The sequence below is a fragment of the Anguilla anguilla genome, chromosome 1 (assembly GCF_013347855.1).
Source record: "Anguilla anguilla isolate fAngAng1 chromosome 1, fAngAng1.pri, whole genome shotgun sequence".
Taxonomy (NCBI): Eukaryota; Metazoa; Chordata; class Actinopteri; order Anguilliformes; family Anguillidae; genus Anguilla; species Anguilla anguilla.
Window position 1 is genome coordinate 8,677,740 of NC_049201.1, and position 22,404 is coordinate 8,700,143.

Here is a 22,404-nt window from a genome sequence, read left to right on the forward strand (position 1 = left end):
CAAAGAAAGTTAACAGGAGCAATGCATGATAGCATTAATACTAGTGCTACAGTTCAGTACTAGAGTTCCATTTAGCTGCACTCACTGCACGGTAACGCAGCCCCTTGGCTCAACAGCAGTGTCTCTTCTTAAGCCCAGTTCAGACCAGAGATTCGCGACGCAACAAAACCGTTTAGCACGTTGCTGAGAGGAGTTGCGGCGGTGTGAACTTGGCGTCTCAGAACGTCTGATGCCGGCGCTCGCCACTGCAGCCGATTCAAGTTGTCCAATCGCGGTTGGCCGGTTTTAGAATGTTGCAAAGCGTCGCCAGTTGCAGCTGGTCGTGTCGCGAATCTTTGGTCTGAACTGGGCACAAACTACGACCGTAGAGTCCAAACCAGGGCCGGGGACTACGCTGCTACTGTGCCTAATTGCGATTTCCCGGGTAGGCTAATCAGAGAGTTCTGCCTACAATATTGACCTCTCCTCCCCGGCTGTGCTTTCACCGCACCTAAGTCCCAGACTCCCCGCAGGTCACCGCGGAGTCATCCGGAGAGATGATTCACGATTCCTTGAATTTTTTCACGGATATTTTTGGAGAGCGCAGACAGCCCTGGATCCGCGCCAGCAGTGTGAGGGGGTCAACTGACACTCCCCTCTCCTGCGTGCCATCTGCTAATACAATACAGCGGGAGAGGTGCCTGAAACATTTCGGACGTTTCTTTTTGTGACCAAGGCTATTTCCAGTTGCCGTGGTCCGTGGGTGGGTGGGTGGGGGGTTAGGGGGGGGGGTCAGCTTTAAAATAACGAATACGCGAAAAGCGAAGGGGGACGAAGTGACTGGGTGACGTGCTGCTCGTCTCCACGGCTGCACATGTGGAGACTTTCGCGGTGGTGTTCTGCCACCTCAGTTGCCAACTTCCATGCCGAAATAGTAGTAAATTCTCACTGAACTGCAGATGAAATAGTATCAACGTAGCTCATTACCATAAAAACATGAAGTGATTTTTTTTTTTTTTTTTTTTTTTAAACCTAACAAGCGGAAAGATTTAAACATATTTGAGATTAACTTGCCATTGACCATTTGGAATGCTGACTGCAAGCATTCCAAATGGTCAATGGCAAGTTAATCTCAAATAAGTTTAAATCTTTCCGCTTGTTAGACTTTTCTTAAAAAATTTTTTAAGAGCGCTTCATGTTTTTATGGTAATGAGCTACGTTGATACTTGATTAATTCAGCCTCTCGGATGGTGGGGGAAAAAAAACAGCCCTTCTCAATGTTCAGAGGCACAATGTGTGTGTCTAGCTTGATGTGAACCACACCCCCTCTGTAGCAGCTCTTTAAACTGACCCCTCCCCCCTCTGTGAAAGTCCCTAGTTATTATGGAGCTCTTTGCATTTCCACGCAGTTGAGGAAGCATCATTTATTACGGCATGACAAGGGATTAATAGAAATAGCAATTATCAAATTACAGCTTTTTTTGTTGCGCTTCTCCAAGTAGCACAACATGAAAAACTGCAGAAAAATGAAAATAGAAATCCTCTCAGCTGTACTGTAATTCACCATATTCCGTTCAGGAAAAACATTCCAATTCCTCCTCCCACAGTGATGTCACAATAAACACTCTTGCTTTCACTCGATCCATTTTGGCCCTGTTACTGAGCGTTATGTAATAAAGGGACATGGAAACACCCCACCTAGGGAAGTGCTTGGAGGTAAAGCAAACGTCCCAGCCACACTGAGGTACAGCTGAATCAGGTTAGCGTAAAAACGTCTGTACGCCATTATTGCAAAAATGAAACGGGGAAAATATTCAGTTACTGCTACGTAGGATGACCAGACGCTAACATAATAAGCAACTCTTCATTTGTAACTGCCTATTACAATGTTCACAGCCATGAAACAGGTGCATTTAGGGGACTCGCAGAACTCATACAAGGTTCATATCATTCAAAGTCATTAAACTTTATTTTGCGCTAAGCAGCGTTGTCCAGCCAAGAATGGAGTGATGTATCCCAGAAGTCCCGATTAGAAAAAAAACAATAAATTGCACTCTGACTGATAACAATGAGCCCAAAGCGCGTCAAAAGAGATTGAACGTCAATGCCTCGTAAAACAGAGAGAAAGAGATAGAGACTGAGAGAGAGAGAGAGAGAGAGAGAGAGATGGGAGCATAATGTCATCTAATTGTGCTAAACGACTTCCAGAGCCCCATGTCCTTAGTCAGGGAGCAAGCTCCATACTCATTTAGTCGAAGCAATTTAAAACTAATTGGTTGCAAAAGGGAAACAAAACTACTCCAGGATGGATCAGACAGGTTTGGCCAGAGGGAAGGCTTCACGTCAGGAAAAAAAAAAACGTAGCAACTCTGACATCTTGGAATGGAGATCGATTAATATTCCCAGTTCCTTGTTTATCAGGCCACAGCAGCAACGGCCTACTCCAACGCATGCGCAAGGACGGGAAATTAAAAGCTTTTCAGAGCGCCGTTTGTGAAAACTGATCATTGCAATTGTGATGCTATTAATTTCTTTATAATTTCTCAATCTTTATACTTTTACGGGCTGATATCTTTCCCTCCATGCCATGGCTATACCCTGACACGGAGGCCTGTTGCCTGTAGGCTAAACACTCTGTTACTGTCACTGAAGTGGACGCTGTTCACGCAAAAAAAAAAAAAAAAAACATGCAGAAAAGCAGGTATTCTGCGCAAGCACCCACAGCACTGCGCAGAATACGTAAAAACTCCACACACTGTAAAGCACGCTAAATGTGACCTCCAAACACTGAAATTTAAAGTGAGGTAAAAAGAAATAAAAAAATTTTTTAAACCCTAATCTGCAAAGCACACTGAATACTGAGGCCTAATTCCATAAATCATGCGGAATACAAACGAGGGAAGCACGCGGCATACGCGCTCCTAATGCCGCGGAATGAGCTAAATCCAAGATAAACCTCCGGCCCGACGCTGCCGCGATGGAGCTCGCGCAAGAGCGGAGAGGGGAGGGATCAGGGCTCATTTGTACCAAAGCCTGCCGGTGGAGAGATCCTGTTGTTGGGGGCAGCCCGATCGTTTCGTCGAGAGTGCCTGACAATAAGCCCCGGATCCCGTTTTACGTGACTGGGCTGCTCCGGGGAGCCGATGCGCTGTCTGGCTGGGCTCAGCGATGCGCCGTCGATTTATAATTGGGATATAACACCCCGGCACAAATTGTACGCGCACGCGGAGGAAATGACGGAACAGCGGAGAGTAAATCCTTTTGGCGCTAACGGTTCTGTTATGAAGGATCAAGTCAGACGTTTCAAAAGCAAAAGGTGGAATGTCGGTGCTTAATAAGAGCGGCAGGATTGAGAAGACCAAAGAACCCTGAAGCAGGTTCACGGAGGGATGCAAAAAAAAAAAAAAAAAGGGACGGCATTGACGGCGATATAATTCAAAACATATTGCGAGTTTCCCCCCAGAAAATACTCTGCATTACACACAAAACACAATCATATCTCCGGGCCTCTGGATTACCACCATTCCATTACGCATTTACATGCAAATGGCCGCACATAAATTTGCGGTTCTACTAGTGGAAAATGCTTCCTGTCAAAACACACATTTTTGCGAGAAAAATATTTGCGCGTTCGCCTTTTGTCAGGCAAATAGGGACTTTAATTAATTTCCCGCCAAAAATCGTTATGGAATTTCTGAGGACTTTGACTCTTATTCCCCCCCCCCCCCCCTCCTCTCAAGATGCTTTTTGTTATTTCAGGGACAAGCTCTTAAGTGAGCGTTTTAGGCATCAGAGAGCAGCAGGAGCTGGGATGAGTAATACAGTAGAGAATAGGCCATTGGACAGACAGTTACATTTCTTATCACATTATTTACTTTGAATTTTACAGTTAGTACCACGGTATGGGTCTATTCTATTATTCTATTCTATTATAGTTGAGATCAACAGAATTTTTCTTTTTTAAACAATCTATGATAAGTTCAATTTCAATTTAACATCTGTACATCTGTAATGACACAACCAAACAACCTGTGCAAGATTCTCTTCACATCCCTTAAAAGGGGGAAAGCTCTTTCCAAAAGCGTGCCAGCTCGAAGAAGGGCTCGCTGTTCTGTCAGAGCACTCTTCTGCCTTTCTGCTGTCTGGCTGTGTGCTGCTGTGCACCGCTGTCGAAAGCCGGAATTCAAAACACGAAGCGGCTCGCAATTAGCCCATCGATTGATCGGCACTCCTCCCAGGTGCAGACGCTTCCACGGTCCCTGCTAATCAAACTTCCCCCCCCCCGCCCCACCCTCCCCCCGCCCCCCAACTGCGGCCCATGTTCCAAGACTAGACACTAGCCTCACAAATCAAATGCAAGGAGAAAGTCTCAGGAGCTGGAATTACAATGGTGCAGCAGCTCCAGACCTCGGATTCTCAGGCACTGACCCCGTCTGGTCAGGAGTTCTGCTTTTCACGAGTGGTGCCGACATTTAGGGAATCCTGTCACTGCAGTCTTGCAAAGCCTACAGGGAGCGAGTGTGCGCATGCAACAACCACGACGAATGATTTTATACATTTATATTGATGTGGAAGTTTCTATGGAGGCTAAGGAATGGAGAGTGAAAAGCAGAAAAGTGTGCTTGAGACAAGAGAGATAGAGAAAGAGAGAGAGAAAGAGAGAGATGAGAGCGTTACGTCCAATTGTGCGAAACCTCTTCCAAAACTCCATGTCCGTAGTTAAGCTATTCAAACTCCATTGTCCCAAAAAAAAACGAAAGACCTGGTCAAACTATGCAATCTTACTGGAGAATGGATACACAGCACCACTGGTATGCCACCGCCTTAGTGTGTGTCCACATACTGTACAAGACCCAAAGCAAAGCAATTCCAAGGCAGCGTTTCATTTTATTTTTGATTTTTTTCCCCCTCTTCATTCTCCTTGTGGGTTCAGCTCCAGCGCAGTCAGGGAGACACCTGACACAATGTCCTTTTATTTGCATATTTCCTTCAAAAAAGACCTGTACTGTTCCAGGGGTGAAGTGCAAAGGATCCAGCCTTTGCAGGATACAGGGCAGCTCAGTGTTTTTTTTTTTTTTTCTCACATAATTAAAAAAATGTGTTTACTTTCATGCCGCCACAATTATGCAAGAAAACCTTCGCAGCACAAGTAAGCAGTAAGCACTCCACTAATGAAATGAGCTGAAGGATAACCTCTCCCCTTTTTTTCTACCACAGACCCCTTATATGTCAGATTGCTGCCGCACTACCAATCGGAGGAATAAGGCAGGAGGGGGGCGGTGGACGGGGGGGGGGGGGGGTATATGCCTGTGCTCTTGAGTACGGCATTCAAATGTAAATAAGCAATGCACGTCTCGAAGTGAAGCATCACCCTCCATTTACCCCCACTGTGAACTGCCGTCTGATGTTCACACGCGGCGCTGAAATTGAAGATGTGAGAGTGATCGCCATAGCAGCCCCGTCGCATATGCAGCATTAAACACACTTGACGACAAGTGGCGGAGACCTGCAAGCAGCAGATACGGTTTCCAAGCTACATCTGAACAACAAAAAAAAACTGTGTGGGGGGGAAAAAAATGACAGTAAACAACTGAAAAATTACAATTATGTATCGCTACGTTTTTATTAGTATAATTATTTTTGCGGTGGTTACTGTGGCTGTTGATAATGCGTTATTGATTAATCGTTTGTAATTTTGCTTCGGAAAATACCGCGCTTTTGGGCGGTCGCGCTAATAAAGTATGCCTCTGAATTTTAAGGAGAGAGAGAGAGAGAGAGAGAGAGAGAGAGAGAGGGAGAGAGAGAGAGAGAGAGAGAGAGAGAGAGAGAGAGAGAGAGAGAGGTAGGGAGAGAGAGAGAGAGAGAGAGAGAGAGAGAGAGAGAGAGAGAGAGAAACAGAAAGAGAGCAAATTCTGCCATCTTGTCTTCCTTGCTTGATTGACACAACATAAAATGACCTGCGCACTACTATGCCAATAACTACAGAAAGGGGGAGAGGTAGAGAGGGAGAGAGAGAGAGAGAGTGAAAGAGAGAGAGAGCGCATCCTACACAGAATATGACTTGAAAGGTGTCATTGACTATGAAACACTCACATCAGCACCCTACTCACTAGGCAATGCATTTCACTGTGCAAACAGTGGGGAAGGGCAAAGACAAATATAATAGACCTCTACATCCACTTTAAATGTGTGAGGGACTGAATACTGAAAAGAACAGTTAGCATGCATTTGCATACCAGCACAAAATCATAACTCTACCAAAATGAACAAATTATCAAACCATAGAAGATTGAAAAATAACAGCGAATAAACATAACGCATTCTGAGTAGATGCTCTGCTGCATGTGTCGCAAAACAAGTAGGCTGAAGAAGGAACAAGCATGTACAATGTACCTATAGACAACAGAAAAAGCTAACATCAAGCCACCAGAAAAAAACACAGCAGGATTAGCCATTTTCACAATGCTAAGCCCACTCCCGCAATTAAAATAAATTTTAAAAAAAGCTTCTCCTCTTACCAGGTCTCGTCGTTTTTGAACTCCAGCTCCCCGAAGGTGTCGTCGAAGTCCTCCCCTCCGCCCTTGGCCAGACCCTCCAGGGTGCGGTAGGGCACGATGACCGTTCCCCGCGCTCCGGAAGTCCTCAGCACCTTCACCTCCATGACGCCTATGCTCTCGCTCACGTGCACCGACTCGCTCTCGAAGGTGAAGATGCCCGCGTGGTCGTCGTCCAGGATGGTCACCGTGGCGACGGAAGGGAAGCCCAGCAGGGCCTTCGGGTAGGGCAGGCTGTTGGGGGTGAGGAGGTCCTCGGCCTCCAGCACGCGCACGTTGCTGAGCCGCACGAAGAAGTGCTCGTCCTCCTCGAAGATGTCGTCGTCGATGATGCCCACGGTGATCTCCTTCTGCACCTCGCCGGGCTTGAACACGGCGGTGCCCTCGGTGAACTCGTAGTCCGCCCCGGCGTTGGCCGAGCCGTCCTCCGTCTTGTAGTCCACGTAGACCGTCTTGGAGACGTCGCCGCCCTTCCTGGCGACGGTCAGCAGGACGCCGCCGCAGTTCTCCAGGCACTGGTAGGCGCAGGGCTCGAAGACGATCTTGGAGACGAACTCCTCCGGCTCCTCGATGCGCACCTCCGGCACGCTGGCGCTCCTCTTGGCCTGCTCGGCCACGTGCTTCTTCAGGATGTTGCCCGCCCCCGTCATCATGCGCGTGGCCTGGATGCGGTAGAAGGCCCGGCTCTTCTGCTGGTGGGACAGGGCGTAGTAGTTGGCCATCTCCACCAGCTGGTCCAGCTCCTTCTCCGGGTGCTTCTGCTTCAGGTCCTTCAGGATCCGGATCATGTCCCGGCGCGACTCGTCCACCTCCTTCCCCTCAATCAGGCCCATCAGGTTGCTGGCGGCGCCGTCCACGAAGTGCGAGTTCACCATCTTCCCGTCCATCTCGATGCCCTTGGCGCGCTCCGTCTCCGTCTCGATGATCACGCCGCGGTGCTTGTCCGTGCGGTACTTCTTGTGCATGAACTTGTAGAACAGCAGCCGCCGGTCGGCCACCCAGGCCAGCACGACGCAGATGGGGAAGAAGGCCAGCGTCAGCAGGCCCTCCCAGACCTGGACCTCGTTCGGCGAGTACACCGCCAGGATCATGTAGAGCCAGATGTAGGCGAAGATGCTCCAGGCGGCCGTGACGAAGAAGACGCGCAGGTGCTTGACCTTGCGCGTCTCCCCCTCGGGGATGACGGACACGCAGAGGCCGATGATGACGAACATGTTGAAGGCCGCGCTGCCCACGATGGTGGCGGGGCCCAGCTCCCCGGCTTTGAACCCGTGGCCGCAGACCTCGATGACGGAGAGCAGGATCTCCGGCGCGGAGGAGCCCAGGGCCATGAGCGTGAGGTTGGACACGGTCTCGTTCCAGATGCGGATGGTGGTGGTGGTGGTCTCCCCGTTCGACCTCTTGATGATGATCTCCTTCTCCTGGGAGGTGATGACCTCGATGGCCGCCATGAAGCGGTCGGCGATGATGGACACGCCCAGGAACATGTATATCATCGCGACGAAGTACACGATGACCCGGGCGATCTTATCGCCCATGGAGGGGTCCTCCGGGTACCAGATGGGCAGGACGATGCCGGGCCTGCACGCGGACGTGCCCTCGCAGGTGGCATTCTGGGACGCCGGGGCGGGGCTCGGGGTGGTCCGGGCCTCGGCGCACAGGAAGGCGGTCGCCGCGGCGACCAAGCCCAACCGGAGGAAGGCGGATGTCCCCGGCGTCACCGGCCGTGAAAGCTCCATGCACCCCCCTTCTTCTTCTCAAGAGTCCTTGCCTCTCTGACAGTCGCTCTGGGATCCAGCACTGGGCTGTCCTAGGTCCCCCCCCCACAACGCACACCACCTGGGGGGGAAGAAAAGTGCAACAAAGGCAAAAATCAGAGCACAGAACTGCAATTTGACAACTATAAATACACACAGCAGCAAGCGTGAGTTATGCTTCGCTGCGAGAAACAACATTGTTTTACAGCTGTTTATTTTTATAATGATCCGCCCTAAACTTGGGAAACTAAGTCCCTTAAATGAAAGAAAAAGGTGCGTGCGATGTGAAATTCAACCCCAGCCTTAAATGACAAAGTCTGGAACAGTCCGGAAAACAGTCCGGAACAGTCCGGAAAACAGTCCGGAACAGCCTGGAAAACAGTCCGGAACAGTCCGGAAAACAGTCCGGAACAGCCTGGAAAACAGTCCGGAACGACACATTTGCAGGTCAGGGAAGCAGCCGGGATGGCAATGAGGTTGGGTCTGACGAGACGAAAGGTGGGTGGGTTGGCGGGGGGGGGGGGGGGGGGGGGGGGGGGGGTGGGGGTTTGGGAGCAGTCTCTCATCTGCTCCTCAGTCTCTAGGCTGCTTGCTGCTTGCCACGCCCGTGCCAGAGGGCACGAGTAAGATTCAGATCCACACACCGACTGAGGAACGCGCCATGACTTAATGATCACGAGCCACTTCGAGCTCCAAGCCTCAACAGGTGGCTTTTACATAAAGACAAGAGGTTCAGGGACACTGCCCCTCAACACCTTATCCCCCCCAACACCCACCCACTACTGTCTGATCATTCACTAGACCAAGATTCACAGTAGGTCCCCCCCCCACCCCCCCACCTTGCCAAGACACGCAAAGGCAGTTTAGGCTCAATTAAAATAATCTTCCAGACAGACAGCTGTTATTACTTACATAATTCCGCAAGGAGTCCAACAGAGGATTGCCAGTTTTATTACCTCACCACGGTAGTTGCCCTTTGACCTTCTTAGCAGGGGAATCATTATATCTTTCTTAATGCTGAAATTTTTTTTTTTTTTAATTGTTCATTCATTAAAGTGATAGGAGGGGGGGCAAAAGAAATGGCTCGAATTTTAGGAGGACTTCATTATTAAAAATGGCAGGAGATCAGAGAGCAGGACAAGAATAACGCGTCTCGTAATGAGCCGTCTATTAATAAGAGGACAGGCGGATGTGTAAAACAGTCCACTCGACTGCAACAATCACGTCTAGATAGGGAGTGCAGTACAGTTACCATCACTGCCTGGAATCTCCCAACAAGGCCCACTGATTGACATGGCAAGGGCTGTTACAAACAACCCAGCAGAATTCGGTGAGATCAGGAGGGGGGGGAGAGAGCAGCCTGATAATATCTCAGCGCTCCGGGCCGGGGGCTGGACAGAAGCCAGGAAAACCAGCGCGGCGTCGTCCTCAAGAAGACACACACCGCTAATCCGGCACTATGCACTAAATAAACAGAGACAAGCAAGGGAGGTAATTGGACAACAAATTTAAAGCTTAATGAGAGCAAAGTTATTTTCAAAAGCAAATGAGGATGGGATGGGGGGGTATGGAGGCGGGGTGGGGGCGGGGGGGGAGGGGGGGTAGGCTCATAGGTGCATAAACAGGAACATTCAGTCTGCGGTTAGGTGCAGGCTTTACAGTCCGAGAGAGAGGTGCTCTCGGCTTCCCCACAAGGGAGAGTGATTCAAATGCAGCAAAGCGCTGGGAATATTAACAGGCTCATAACGATTGACAGCTGCGGTCGAGCTGACAGGAGATTTCACCTCGACAAATCCAGACATCCGAATCAACAAATGGAATGTGAAGAGCAGAGGGCCCAAACACAGCGAAGCTCCAAAAACACAGCGGGGGGCCCAAACACAGAGAGACCCCAAACACAGTGAGGCACCAAACAAAATGGAGGGCCTAAAAACAGCAGGGGCCCAAACACAGTGGGGCACCAAACACAGTGGAGGGTCCAAACACAGTGAGGCACCAAACACAGTGAAGGGCCTAAAAACAGCAGGGGCCCAAACACAGTGGAGGGCCCAAACACAGCTAGCCCCAAACACAGTGGAGGCCCCAAACACAGTGGAAGGTGCAGACACAGTGGGGACCAAACACAGCAGGGTCCCAAACACAGCGGTGCTCCCAAACACAGTGGAGGCCCCTCAACACATTGGGGGCCCCAAACACAGTGGAGGACCCAAACACACTGGAGGGCCCAAACACAGCATGGGGGGGGGGGAGGGAGGGAAGCAAATACAGCAAGGGGCCCGAACCCAAATCACAGCCTGTGCTTTCCGTCCTTCGCAGTGTCCCTCTGGACCCAGGCAGGCACAGCATAGCTGCAGGGCCTCAGGTTCAACACAGCGTCACAGGTTCAGCACAACAGACGGGAAGCGGTTCATTTGTATGGAAATTACAGTCCACACTGTCAGAAAAATGGGCGCGGTCGGGGGTCCGCTTTTGTTCTCTGAGGTACAATGTTCCCTCGCTGGGTCATGTGTGTAGCTCAGAATACTAATCTAAAAGGGTAAAGGGTACAATGGATGTACCTTTGAGGGTACTGCCCCAGTTACTAAGCCATTGCAGCCCTACAGGTACAATTTTGGTACATTTTTTTCCAGACAGTTCTGACCTATGTAATAAAATAAATTTTGTTCCCCTAAATATTTATAGCACATTTTAGCCACAGGTCTGCCATACAGAGATATTGGGAGAAAATTTGCAATTGTGATATCAAAAATTGTATGTGTTCAGCAGAATATGAACAAATAAACTAAATTTGAATTTATCACATAAAAATGGATAAGTAAATTAATTTGCACTAAAAAAAAAAACAGTGTTTCATAGTGACACTAGGGCATCACAAAGGGGGATGATGTCATTTCTGACAGCAGAGGGGGGGATGGAGTGCCGGCCGGATCTCTGGGTAGCCGGAGAATGACGGGGCGGGCCAGCAGCGGAATGGCGGCTATGACTTCACCGCAAAGAACACGACAGCGCGCCTCATCGTGTGTTTGTGAAGACTGCAGAGTCACCGTTACATAGCGCTATAGGCATGCAGCCATCAGTGGTCAATGGTGAATAGCTCATTGTCAAATTGCGTCACAAAATATTTGTTTTTTGAGTAGCGCTGAAGAAGAAAAAACACACACACACACACACACACACACACACACACGAGATAACTGACTGTGCTACCGCGAGCAGTAATGAACACAAAAAATGAGAGGATGCAAAATCGCAGAACTCGGGTCCTCTGTATTTTTGCTGCATGGTGATACAGGGATTGGCGTGTAAGGTTGGGCGCTTTTATTCAAATAAAGGCCCCCCCCCCCCCCACCCCCCCACCCCCCGCGGCTGGTCGTAGTACTTCGCTCACGGCACTGACTCTGTGGCGTTTCCCACTGCTTCCTGTACTACATTCGTGATGCGATTCCCTCAACGTATCCAGCATTCTACGCAAGCCCATCATTTCAATCAAACAACCAGGCGGAGTTACTTATTTCAGGTTTATAGACTTGTTTCATAGCAGGTGGAAAACATAGCACATTACAGCAGTGGGCCACTGCTAACTGCTACTGACACAAGCCTAAGACTAAGGCTTGTGTGTTTTTCTCCTTCGACACCCAAGGGTTCAGACGTCGAATAATATAACACACGGGGACGGCACCTGTTTCTGACCTAACGTACAGTTCTTTGTGAGCAAACACCACAAGCTTTGAACGACTGAAGTTTTCTTTCACTCCAAATCTTTCCGGAACTATGCGGTGTAGGGGAAAAAAACGTGTAGACAGTGAATTGACATTTAAAAAAAACTTTCTTCCAAGGGACAAAGAACGCCAGACAATGTGGTATAATTTCTGCATTCAGCGGAGGGGTGTATCAGAAGTGATTCACACAGCTTATATTTTTACACATTGTTCACATTGCTAACACATTGTTAGCTCCGCTAACTGGAGCAGCTCAGGTCACAGCCTTCCTACAGGGCACGCCTACGCCTGGCTTCTGAACCTCTTCTGAGTTCAGTTCCTTAACCTCGGCACTAAACCGCACACATACTGTGTCCATCGTCTCTGAACAGGAGAAGTTCTGAAATTTCCCAAACTCTTCGAGCCTGACACGGGAACTCAGCCAATGATCCTCCACTAATGAGCTAATCAAGCATGCGTTATTATTAAAGGGGGGAAAAAAGTCCTCCTTCTCGTTTGATGCACTGTACACACATAAAAGGCCAGTGTACGTTCAGAGGTCAAAAAATCAGAAAGAAAAAAATGGCATGAGCACTGAATCTTTACACAAGATGCGTGCGCATTAAAAAAAAAAAACAATACGATAGAAATTAAAAACTGCAAGGGAAAAATGGCAGTCACATACGGAGGTTAATCTGCATTTAGAAAACACAAGGGGGTTTCTTTCTTTCAGCCATTTAATTGAGAGTCTTCTGCGTATGACTCAGAAATGTGCATTCACCAGATCGCTGCTGATTCGGTTCCCGGGTCTCCTGACTGCCGCTTGTTACGTTTATCAAGGCACAAATTGCATTCTCTACATACGTGAACGAATTACATTTCTTATTACAAAGCCCAGCGGTCCAGACCTCTGTAGTGTTCGGCGATCCCTCGGATTACCCTCGAAGGGAGGCCCGTTACAGAAGAGTAACTCCCCAGGCATGAATCAGAGTCAATCAGACTGCCTTTGAAACAAATTAAAAATACGTATAATGGGCAAGGATTACTATCATTACCCCTGTTTTTTGGGGGGGGGGGGGTTTTGGTGAAAAGCCAGTGAAATGCCATCTAGCCGTTCAGGTGAAAATCCGCAAAGTTGAAAGTTTTCCAGCCGACTAGGACGTAGCCAGGCTATACCCGGGTAAAACCAGAGCGATATTGGGGTCGACCGAGCCAGTTTGTGTCTAAACGCCTCTCAACCCTAGATTTTCCCGCCCTGCTAGATGGCCAGATTCCGGCTTTTGCTCACTGGGAGAGAGAATATCCTCCACGTCAACCGCACATGTAAAAACCTTGTCTGCGTTCCACATTTGGGACGGCTAGTGGTTTCGTCAGTACCAGGACTTAAAACCAGCCAACGCGCAACCACATCCTCAAAGGACCGATCACAGCCTTGCCGTCAGGCCGTGTTCCAGAATACTAAAAAAAAAAAAAAGAACTAAAAAGAAACGGGCTTCGCATTGCAAGCAGTTCATTTTCATAACAGGTGTAGGGTGTAGGAAAGCCAAAGGTGATAATCCCCTGTCTTTTCGCTGTGAGGTGGTTTGATGGATGTCTCAGGTATCTGCCAGACAGGCTCAGCAAACACCACCGCAGCATCGACACGGGGCCAACTTGCAAACAAAAACAACACAACAACCACCGAATGATAAATTCACGAAAATAAAAATATCTCCTCCTCTTTGGATATAATGCTCAAATTTAATTGCTGAAACTCAAGATTTAGAGAGATTGCCTCCTTACAGTGTTGCTTTGAAATATTTCTCGGTTTATGAGTTTGCCTCTAAAATCATCCTTACCGCCATGTTGTTTGGCAAAGTATCTTCACCAATATGAGCATAATATACAGGTTCATAATGTGGTATAAATGCTTCCCTGAAAATGCATTTTTTTACAGAAATGCATTAGTAATATATTATATTATACAGTAATATATCTCCTCTTAAGAAAATATAATTTCCTGCACAAAAAATACTTATAAATGTTCATAAACTGAGCACAGTATACTTTACACATAGGCTATATCAAAATATTATCTTGACTATAACAAATGAAATAATTACAGCATACAAAAATATTATTTACTCAAAATCGAAAACCTTTTCACTTTTTCATTGAACATTGGTATCCATGTAATTGTAAGAGATACTGATGGATACAGAGAGCTGTATTAATTTCTTCCTAATTATTGTTTGCACCACACGATCTATAAATAGAGGTGGTTCTAAATGCTGACACGTTTGTGATACCAATGGGGAGTAGGAGAGTTTGCTAATACGTTTACAGTCATTCTAACTTGTAGTACATGCAGCAACAGAAACCATTTTTACATGGTACATGCAATAAGATATAATAATAATATTATGTAAGAAAGAAAGCAAGATATGATCATTGTTGGTTGTCTTAAGAGAAGAAAATGTGACAAATCAAACACTACTGAAGCAGCTATTAAAAGACAGATCAATCCCAGAAGCCCCTTTGTCTTGCACAAACACCTGCTGCTCTGGTCGTGAATAATTGGTGGACGGCACCAGCGACGGGTGTCACCAAGTGTCGCACAACATAAATCACCTGGGAGACACGTCCAGACAACCCCCGTGAGATTCTGTTTAAAAATCTCTGGACGGGATCCTTGATTCCCCGGGCGAACGAGATTAAAAGTGCAGAGAGTTCCTTACCCACTGTGGACGGTGTGTAGCACAGTGGGTAAGGAACTGGGCTCATAACCGAAAGGTCACAGGTTCGATTCCCGGGTAAGGACACTACTGTTGTACCCTTGAGCAAGGTACTTAACCTGCATTGCTTCAGTATATATCCAGCTGTATAAATGGATACAATGTAAAAATGCTATGTAAAAAGTTGTGTAAGTCGCTCTGGATAAGAGCGTCTGCTAAATGCCTGTAATGCAATGTAATAATGCAATGAGAGGCCCTGCCAGAGCTCCAGTGCATCAGGCGGATCTTCAGCCTTATCGCCCTCGCGTTGAAAGCAAAGACTGATACGCATCCGTGAAGCGATGGTGGTATCGCTTTGCTCGCCGTACTCTAAACATCTGCATGCGCATGTATTCTTTCTGTTTTTTTTTTTTTTTTTTTGAAGAGTAGGTTTTCTAGAATGTTAGTTTATTTTTTCAAAATTCTAAGTCAGTTAAGAACATTCTAATCGCGTACTTGCGATCTTACACCTTAAAGGGCCAACACGGAGAATGGCAAAGTAATAAAATTCAACCCCTTCACTTTGCATAGGATAGCTCAGGAGACAAAGTGGTCTGTTCAACAACAACAACAACAACAACGACGATGACAACAAAAAAAGTTCCATTTTTACATTTGAAAGCAAAAGCCTGCCTGTCTGTCCACTTTGGCCACAAATCCCCACATGGAACCGCCACTGAGTGTGATTTACTGAGCTTTCTGCCAAACACAAACGCCTCAGTCCTTTTGGAAGCATGACTATTTGGTCACCTGTTCATGTGCAAACAAATCCTATCCCACCCTCCCACCACCCAACCCATATGCCCCCCCACCCCCATTCACGTTGCCATCCACAGCTGAAATTAACTGCTTCATTCTCAAGTCACTGGCAGTTTTTAGCCCTCAATTTGAGGAGTTGTGGGGTTCAGCAGCCATGCACAGTGCACATGGAGGAGAGAGAAAAACATTGTAACCTCCCTAGTAGGTCCACATTAGTTTCTCCGATTTCAGACGAATTTAAAAAAACAACAACATATCTTAAACACCTAAAACACTTAATCATAACAGTGGCTCCACCGCTGAGCTGAATAAACGGTTGTTTTCAACTGAACTGACCTCTCAAGCCATAACTTCCACATACTGTGAACCCAAACAAAAAAGCAACGGTTGAAGCAAAAAATATATTAAAGAGACCAGGCCAATATTTAGCCAATGCCACAGATTCTGGCTCTCCTGAAGACAGCCAATGGGTATCAAGGAATTAGGATAACAGATCATACACTCCAGACCAGCATGCAGCTGTGATGCATATTTTTTTCTTCTATTTTGATAGCCTAAAAAAAGAAACCTCAAAGAGAAAAGAAAAACAATAACAACAACAACACCAGGTGACATATATGGACAAGGCTGTTTGCATAATATCAATTCTACCCTACAAATGACACAACCTCTAACTTAATACACTTAATGCATTAGGGTCATGCTCACATTGTCAGCTCTCAATGGGTTGGCCTCTACACTGTGGGTCTGCTGTTCAGAGAAGATCCCAACCGTTGCGTAATAAAGGCATTTACTGTTCAATTATGCATCAGCTTTAAATTAAACACCCTTTCCTGCGTTTATAAACTTGTGATTAACTATGCAATAAAATATACATAATGGACATGTGTCCACCCTATGAAAAAGTCCCTCCACAAAAATTTTTAAAACAGAATTAGGGAAGTTATTTTTTCATCCATCAAAAGGGGGTCAAAGGTCAAATTTGGGACATAACTATGCTATGCCAGACCGAGGATATCCTGGTAACGGCTGGCCAAGATTCATCATTATGCAGGACGGCAACTCCCCCCGAAACAATAAAACTCCCAACAGCTGGTATGCCACAACTCCCCCATGACTGCCACGTCAGAGACGATCTCTTTCTGAACGTGGCCAAGCCGCATGAATATGTCATTGAGGGTTTTAAGCCATCGTGCACAAAAACAAGCAACACATCCACATCCCGGAGTCCTCCCGCTGCCCCGCTATGTGCTCCTGGTGTTTAAAACTAATTGCATTTTGACAAAATATGAAATGACTGGTTGATGGCGGATTCAGTGTCCTCCAGTGATTTAGCAACAGTCAGATTTAGGTACGTATAAATCTGTAAACTTCTAAGAACATTTTTAATAAAACAACAACGAGCAGCTACTGTTCCACTGTAACATCTGTTATAAGACTTAATGTAAGTATTTTTGTTACACAGTCCTAGTATAGCCATTTGATTTAGAAAGAAAAAAAAACATATTTTTCAAAAGTTTCAAAACATAAGGATAACAAAGATGTGTGTCAAATTATCAGATCGCTGGTGCATGTGGACGGTAATTTCAGCCACTGGAGTTAAACTAATCCGGAGATACACTCCGGATTAGAACCCGCGCAAGGTGCTTGGGTATTTTAACACAGCGGGCCAATCTGATCTCTTGTCAGAGGTTGTCCCACGCGCTGTAAAGCCCTCGCTTTGATCTCGGCTCAGAGAATTCTGGTTTTATTGCCGCCGCGTCTCTCCAAAACATGAAACAGGTGGCTTATTAGTTACATGAGCTCGGTTCAGGTATTTAAAGCGAGGCTCACGCCCGTACCGAGTCCGATATGGATGGGGACACCTGTCATAAGACTCGAGAATCAGTGAAACTGATTGCTACCCATTCCCCCAAACCGATCGAAAATGATCTTTTTTGCACAATTACAAAGAGACCCACTTCTATAATTCAATCTAGATTGCTGCAAAATGCACGTATAGTATAGACCAACATAAAATCTTGAGGGACCCACACCACGTGTGGAAGCCATGGACCTAGCGTTGAGCAATAGCGTCCAGTCACTATCTGCACGTCCTAATTATCATACTAATTGATGGTTTCAGTAAATTCGCCTCATGCATTAGCTACGGAATGGTTTATTTCCACGACAGATAAGTTCTGCGACCTCCTCGGCACGTATGCACTGAACGCCAACATCACTAAACGTATCACCGTGTGAGACTCACAATTTCAACTGAGCTTGCGTGCCGTTTTAAAATGGAATATGTGCAAACGTAAACCCACGTTTTACAACATACGTAACGGCAGTGTCAAAAGTATCTACCAGTGTGTAGGCGGAATGTTTCAAAGTAACTGCATTCTTCCCACTGGCCTATTGTAATCCTACAGGAACCCATACCTATTACAAACGATCTTGCAAAAGATTAAAAAAAGAAAGGTCGAAAAAGCGAACAGCGTTAACTGAAAGGGAAAAGGATACAGACTGCAATGTTTCTCTTCGTAAATGTGTGAAATGCTTAAATTTCATATTTATATCAACTTCCACATACGTTATTGCATGCATTCTGGTGCTAACATTCGTAGAAAAGAGAATGACACACACAATTATTGCGTACCGTGTATGGTGTTTAAAGCCTGATGTGCTTTTAAACATCACCATACGCATAAAAGCTTTTTCTTTTGATCATGGACGCTTCTCGTTAAGCGTGCAGGCCCAAGCCCCAGTACACCGAGTTCCAGCGAAAAAGCAACAGCCCGCGCGTGAGAAAGCTGACGAAGTGCAGGAGACCGAAATGAGCCCCGTGAATCTCTTTTCCTATTTTGGGAAGAGTCGTCGCGCGGTGGTTATTTGAGTCCCCAGTAAACAAGAGCTCAGCACGGCGAGATAGAGTACATCAGCTGTTGCTAAATTAATCATAATACGCCCGAGTTTTCTCTCTCTTACCCCATCCTCGACCACCTTTACCTGACAGGGAATCCCTACAGTGAAACACCGTTATTTAAGAGCTCATTAATAAAAAGAACATTGGTAGGCTATAAGAAGCTGGGAATGCATAACCCAGTGACTGTCCTCATCTGTACCATATAGTATATCATAAACTGCACTAGAAACGGTCGAAAATGTATTTTTATTATGTGTGGTATTATAGATTCGTTGTACACAATGGCTATGGGAGGCCATAGCTTGTTATGGCAACATAGCGAATGTATTCGTTCGAATAATTTAACATTTCAGTAGGCTAAAATACGAACGAAATGGCAATGACACGATTAAGACGACAGAAAGATAGAGATTACGATTTCTATTTATTATTATTATTATTATTATTATTATTATTATTATTGAGCATAACCGTTCATAAACCTATATTATCTATTTGATTTGCAGTCTACATATTACAGTGTGTGGCTTCAGTTCAGCAAAATAGCCGGCATTATGTAACCATTTTTATAATATACAGTAGCGTTTTCATTAGCCTGTATCAAATACGTGACACATGATGTGGCCTGAAAAACACTTCACGCAGTGCATCGAGAGACATTTACCTGTGCATGGAATTACAACGCAGCGGTAACGTGTAACGTTAGATCAAGACATTTGAGTGGAGGAGATGCATCGGCTTAAGCCTCGCATCGAAAAGATTCCGCCCCAGCCTCTGTACACTGCTGGAGCGCACGAGGAGCCTCAAACAAATGACGAACATACAACGCATGTTGAATGTGAACTGGCCCGTTCCACGGATCACAACTGATCTGATACACTCCAACCAACCAACCCCCCCCCCCCCCCCCCCTCCATTTTATATGATTGTGAAGGCGTGCCGAGACTCCACTGTAATTCACCGTGTAAGTCATTATACACTTAAAAGGTGTAAAATGAAAAAGTTAGAACCTCCCAGTAGGCAACCGGAAAACCCAAATAGTTCATAATTAATATTAGCACATGCATAATAATAATAATAATAATAACAATAATAATAATAATAATAATAATAACAACAACAACAACAACACCGTTTCTGCTTCCAAAAAATCATATATGAAGGCCTACCGGGTCATGCAAATGCTATACGACACAGCAATTTCTACTGGCGTCAAGGGGTAGCATCATGTCTAGAATAGCCTGAGAACTGCCATATACCGGATAGGTCCTCCCCTCTACCCTAAACAGAAAGCGGCTACATGCCACTTGCGCAGAAGCATTGGGTTAGAGCTAACAACTGTCCGTGCCAGCTGGGAACCCACGCGAATACCAAGTACTCTTGAATGCACGTACCTTGATTTGTGTATATTGTTTTTATTTATTTATTTTATTTTTTTCCAAGATAGGGGGTGTTGTCGGAGGAGAAGCGGAATATTCCACTGCCTCTCTCTCTCTCTCTCTCTCAATCTCTTTCTCTCTCTCAATTGGAAATTCCTAATTGGACACTTCAAATGTATTTGTCTGTAATACCCGCCTCCTCTTCTTTTTGTCAAAGGTGTATTCCCCCCCTCTCGATGAAAGAATACCCCCGGGGCGATCGCCTCTCCTCCCGCACGCCAAAGCAGATCCCCGCGCCTGTTCAGTGCCGGTGGATCGATCAAGCCGGCGAAGTGATGGCTCTCTTCGCCCCTCTCTCGCTGGCCTCTTGGACGGCTGCTCTTTTCCGCCTGTTGGATAGACTGCTCTCCCAGCTGTCAGCGACGAGGAGGGCAATCTGAGATCGAAGCGTCAGTGATTGCCGTGAGCTCTGAATCCATGCATTCGGCTCTTCTCGGAGACCACGGCTTCGGCAGTGTTCCCCCCTCCTCTCCTGTCTGCGTTAGCGTAGAAAATATAAATTTTGGTCTCCTTGCGCCTTCAAGCCGGATTTTCCGTAGAAAACAAATGAATGCAACGTAACGGTATTACAACGATACAAAAATATATACGTACAAATATAAATGCTATACAGCAGTCTCAATCCATTCTTTTAAAAATGAATATCCTTTCATTTTAAGGAGTAACGACGGAGGTGACTGCGGTGCGAAATCGCAAGCTCCGGTTTGAATCTTTCGCGTTTCCCTTCAATTTCAACTTATCCGTTTTATTTACAGCATAGCTATATGTCTTTCCGCTTCCACGGAAGGGATGCCCATTCTCTGAAGCATTGCAAGAGCGAATTCAAATAGCGAGTCTCGACTAGCACAGCCGCGCGCCCCCTGCCTCTTCCTCCGCCCCCCTATACCAAAAAATCAGACACACACACACACACACACACTTCTACGTCACTGTATCAGCTGGGAGAGAAACCTGCAACATAAACTATGAATATTTATTATTGTAACTATGGAATGGAATGATGGAGAGCAGGGGGCATGTGGGAAATATAGTAAATGTTTGGGGGGGGGGGGGGGTTGTTGTAAAAATGTATTTACCGAAAGCTGTCAAATAGATTCAGAACGATTCGCCAGCACCATTAAAACAGATCTTTTTTGCTCCCCGTTGAACGTCCCCTGTACATTGACCGAGTTGAGGAATTTTCCAGAACTGCCTGTTATTCTCGGTGCTGCGAATGCAAAAGGGCTTCCTCGCGCACAGTCCGTATCACCGGAAGGAGCACGGGGATAAAGCTTGCTGTGCTTTCACTGCCATGTTTCTGAGAAGACCCGTGTGTCACACCTGAAGTTTGGGTAAGCACGAGACATCGAATGACAAAACGAACGTTGTGCTGTTACCTCACCTGGTTTTCCACGGCAGGATACGTTGCCTTTAAGAGGAAATCACCAACGATAAATGCGTTTCTTATCGCCGATGATTAGATAATCTCACATTACCAATTTTTTAATTCGGGGTTTTTCCACCTGATTGCAAGCAGGTGGCCAGTGGTACCAACAACAGAATTGACATCAAATGATTGGCAGGAGCGAGTGACGTATATCATCAGCACAAGTAGGCTATAATTATATCGTTTCTTGGCTTCCGAAACTCTTTGTGGGGTGTTCGCGATCACGTTTGACTTATGATCAATATATTGCTGGTGCAATAAATAGTCAAAGTCTAAATCAAAGTCGTCGTCTCCCCCCGCCCCCCCCCCCCCCCCCCCCCCCCCCCCCCCCCACACACACACACACACCAATGGTGGCTTAGAAGACATACTATCTATTTACATTGATGGCTATATTAATTAATGCAGTTTAGGTAAAGTGCATTGATCAATGTTATAATTGTAGTATCCTACCTGGGATTTGTATATTCAACCTCACAGTTGCAGGAACAGCTCTAGTTCTAGGCTCCTACTTGCTTAATTAAGTTCACACAATTAAGGAGACAGCCCTTTGTTAACCACATAATATTTGTAACATGAGGCATATGTAATACAAGTCTGTCTTCTAGACAAATTAGTCCACTAATTAATAATAACAGCTATAACCAATAGCTGTAGGAAAAATTTTAATTGAGAAATCCAGAGAAATACGACGTTTTCTCTTTAAAAACAAATATTACTGTTTGAAACACCAGCGGGTACTTTGTGTTCCACTAAAGTGTTCATTCCTTTTTAAAGTGAATTCCATGACAATACTATGCTGAAATCCACAGTGGTATGACATTTACTCCTACAGTACGGCAGATTCCACATATCCACATCGATGACTTATTAAATTTGACTTGTTTTAATGTAATTCATTTGAGGGAAATTCAACCAATAGTTGAGTGAGGCCATGATTCAGTGAAGTCATATTTTTCAATACTGGTGCTTCCTAGGATAGAGAAGCAGATTTTATTGACTGTTAAGAAAGCACAGCAACGCAGCGACAATGAAACAACCCCCCAACAAGAAAGTGCACGCTGTTTTTATTTATTTGTTTGTTGAACTTGTTTATTTATTGTGCTCTTGAAAACTGCAAGATTGATATTTTCA

General features: G+C 46.1%; 1 protein-coding gene across 4 annotated transcripts in view; it reads right to left on the reverse strand.

The window, feature by feature from the left end:
* slc8a3 (solute carrier family 8 member 3) overlaps positions 1–20,717 on the reverse strand; it is a 91,755-nt gene extending 71,038 nt beyond the window's left edge. For 3 of the 4 annotated variants that reach the window (XM_035390505.1, XM_035390425.1, XM_035390263.1), the window contains exons 1-2: positions 19,800–20,717; positions 6,498–8,372 (exon numbers count right to left, since the gene is read on the reverse strand). In XM_035390505.1, the coding sequence (XP_035246396.1) occupies positions 6,498–8,272 (1,775 nt within the window). In that variant the 5' untranslated portion in view covers positions 8,273–8,372; positions 19,800–20,717. Of the gene's footprint in view, positions 1–6,497; positions 8,373–19,574; positions 19,702–19,799 lie in introns of those variants that run through there. The other variant, XM_035390344.1, reaches the window with a different exon arrangement.
* Positions 20,718–22,404: the final 1,687 nt, after the last annotated feature.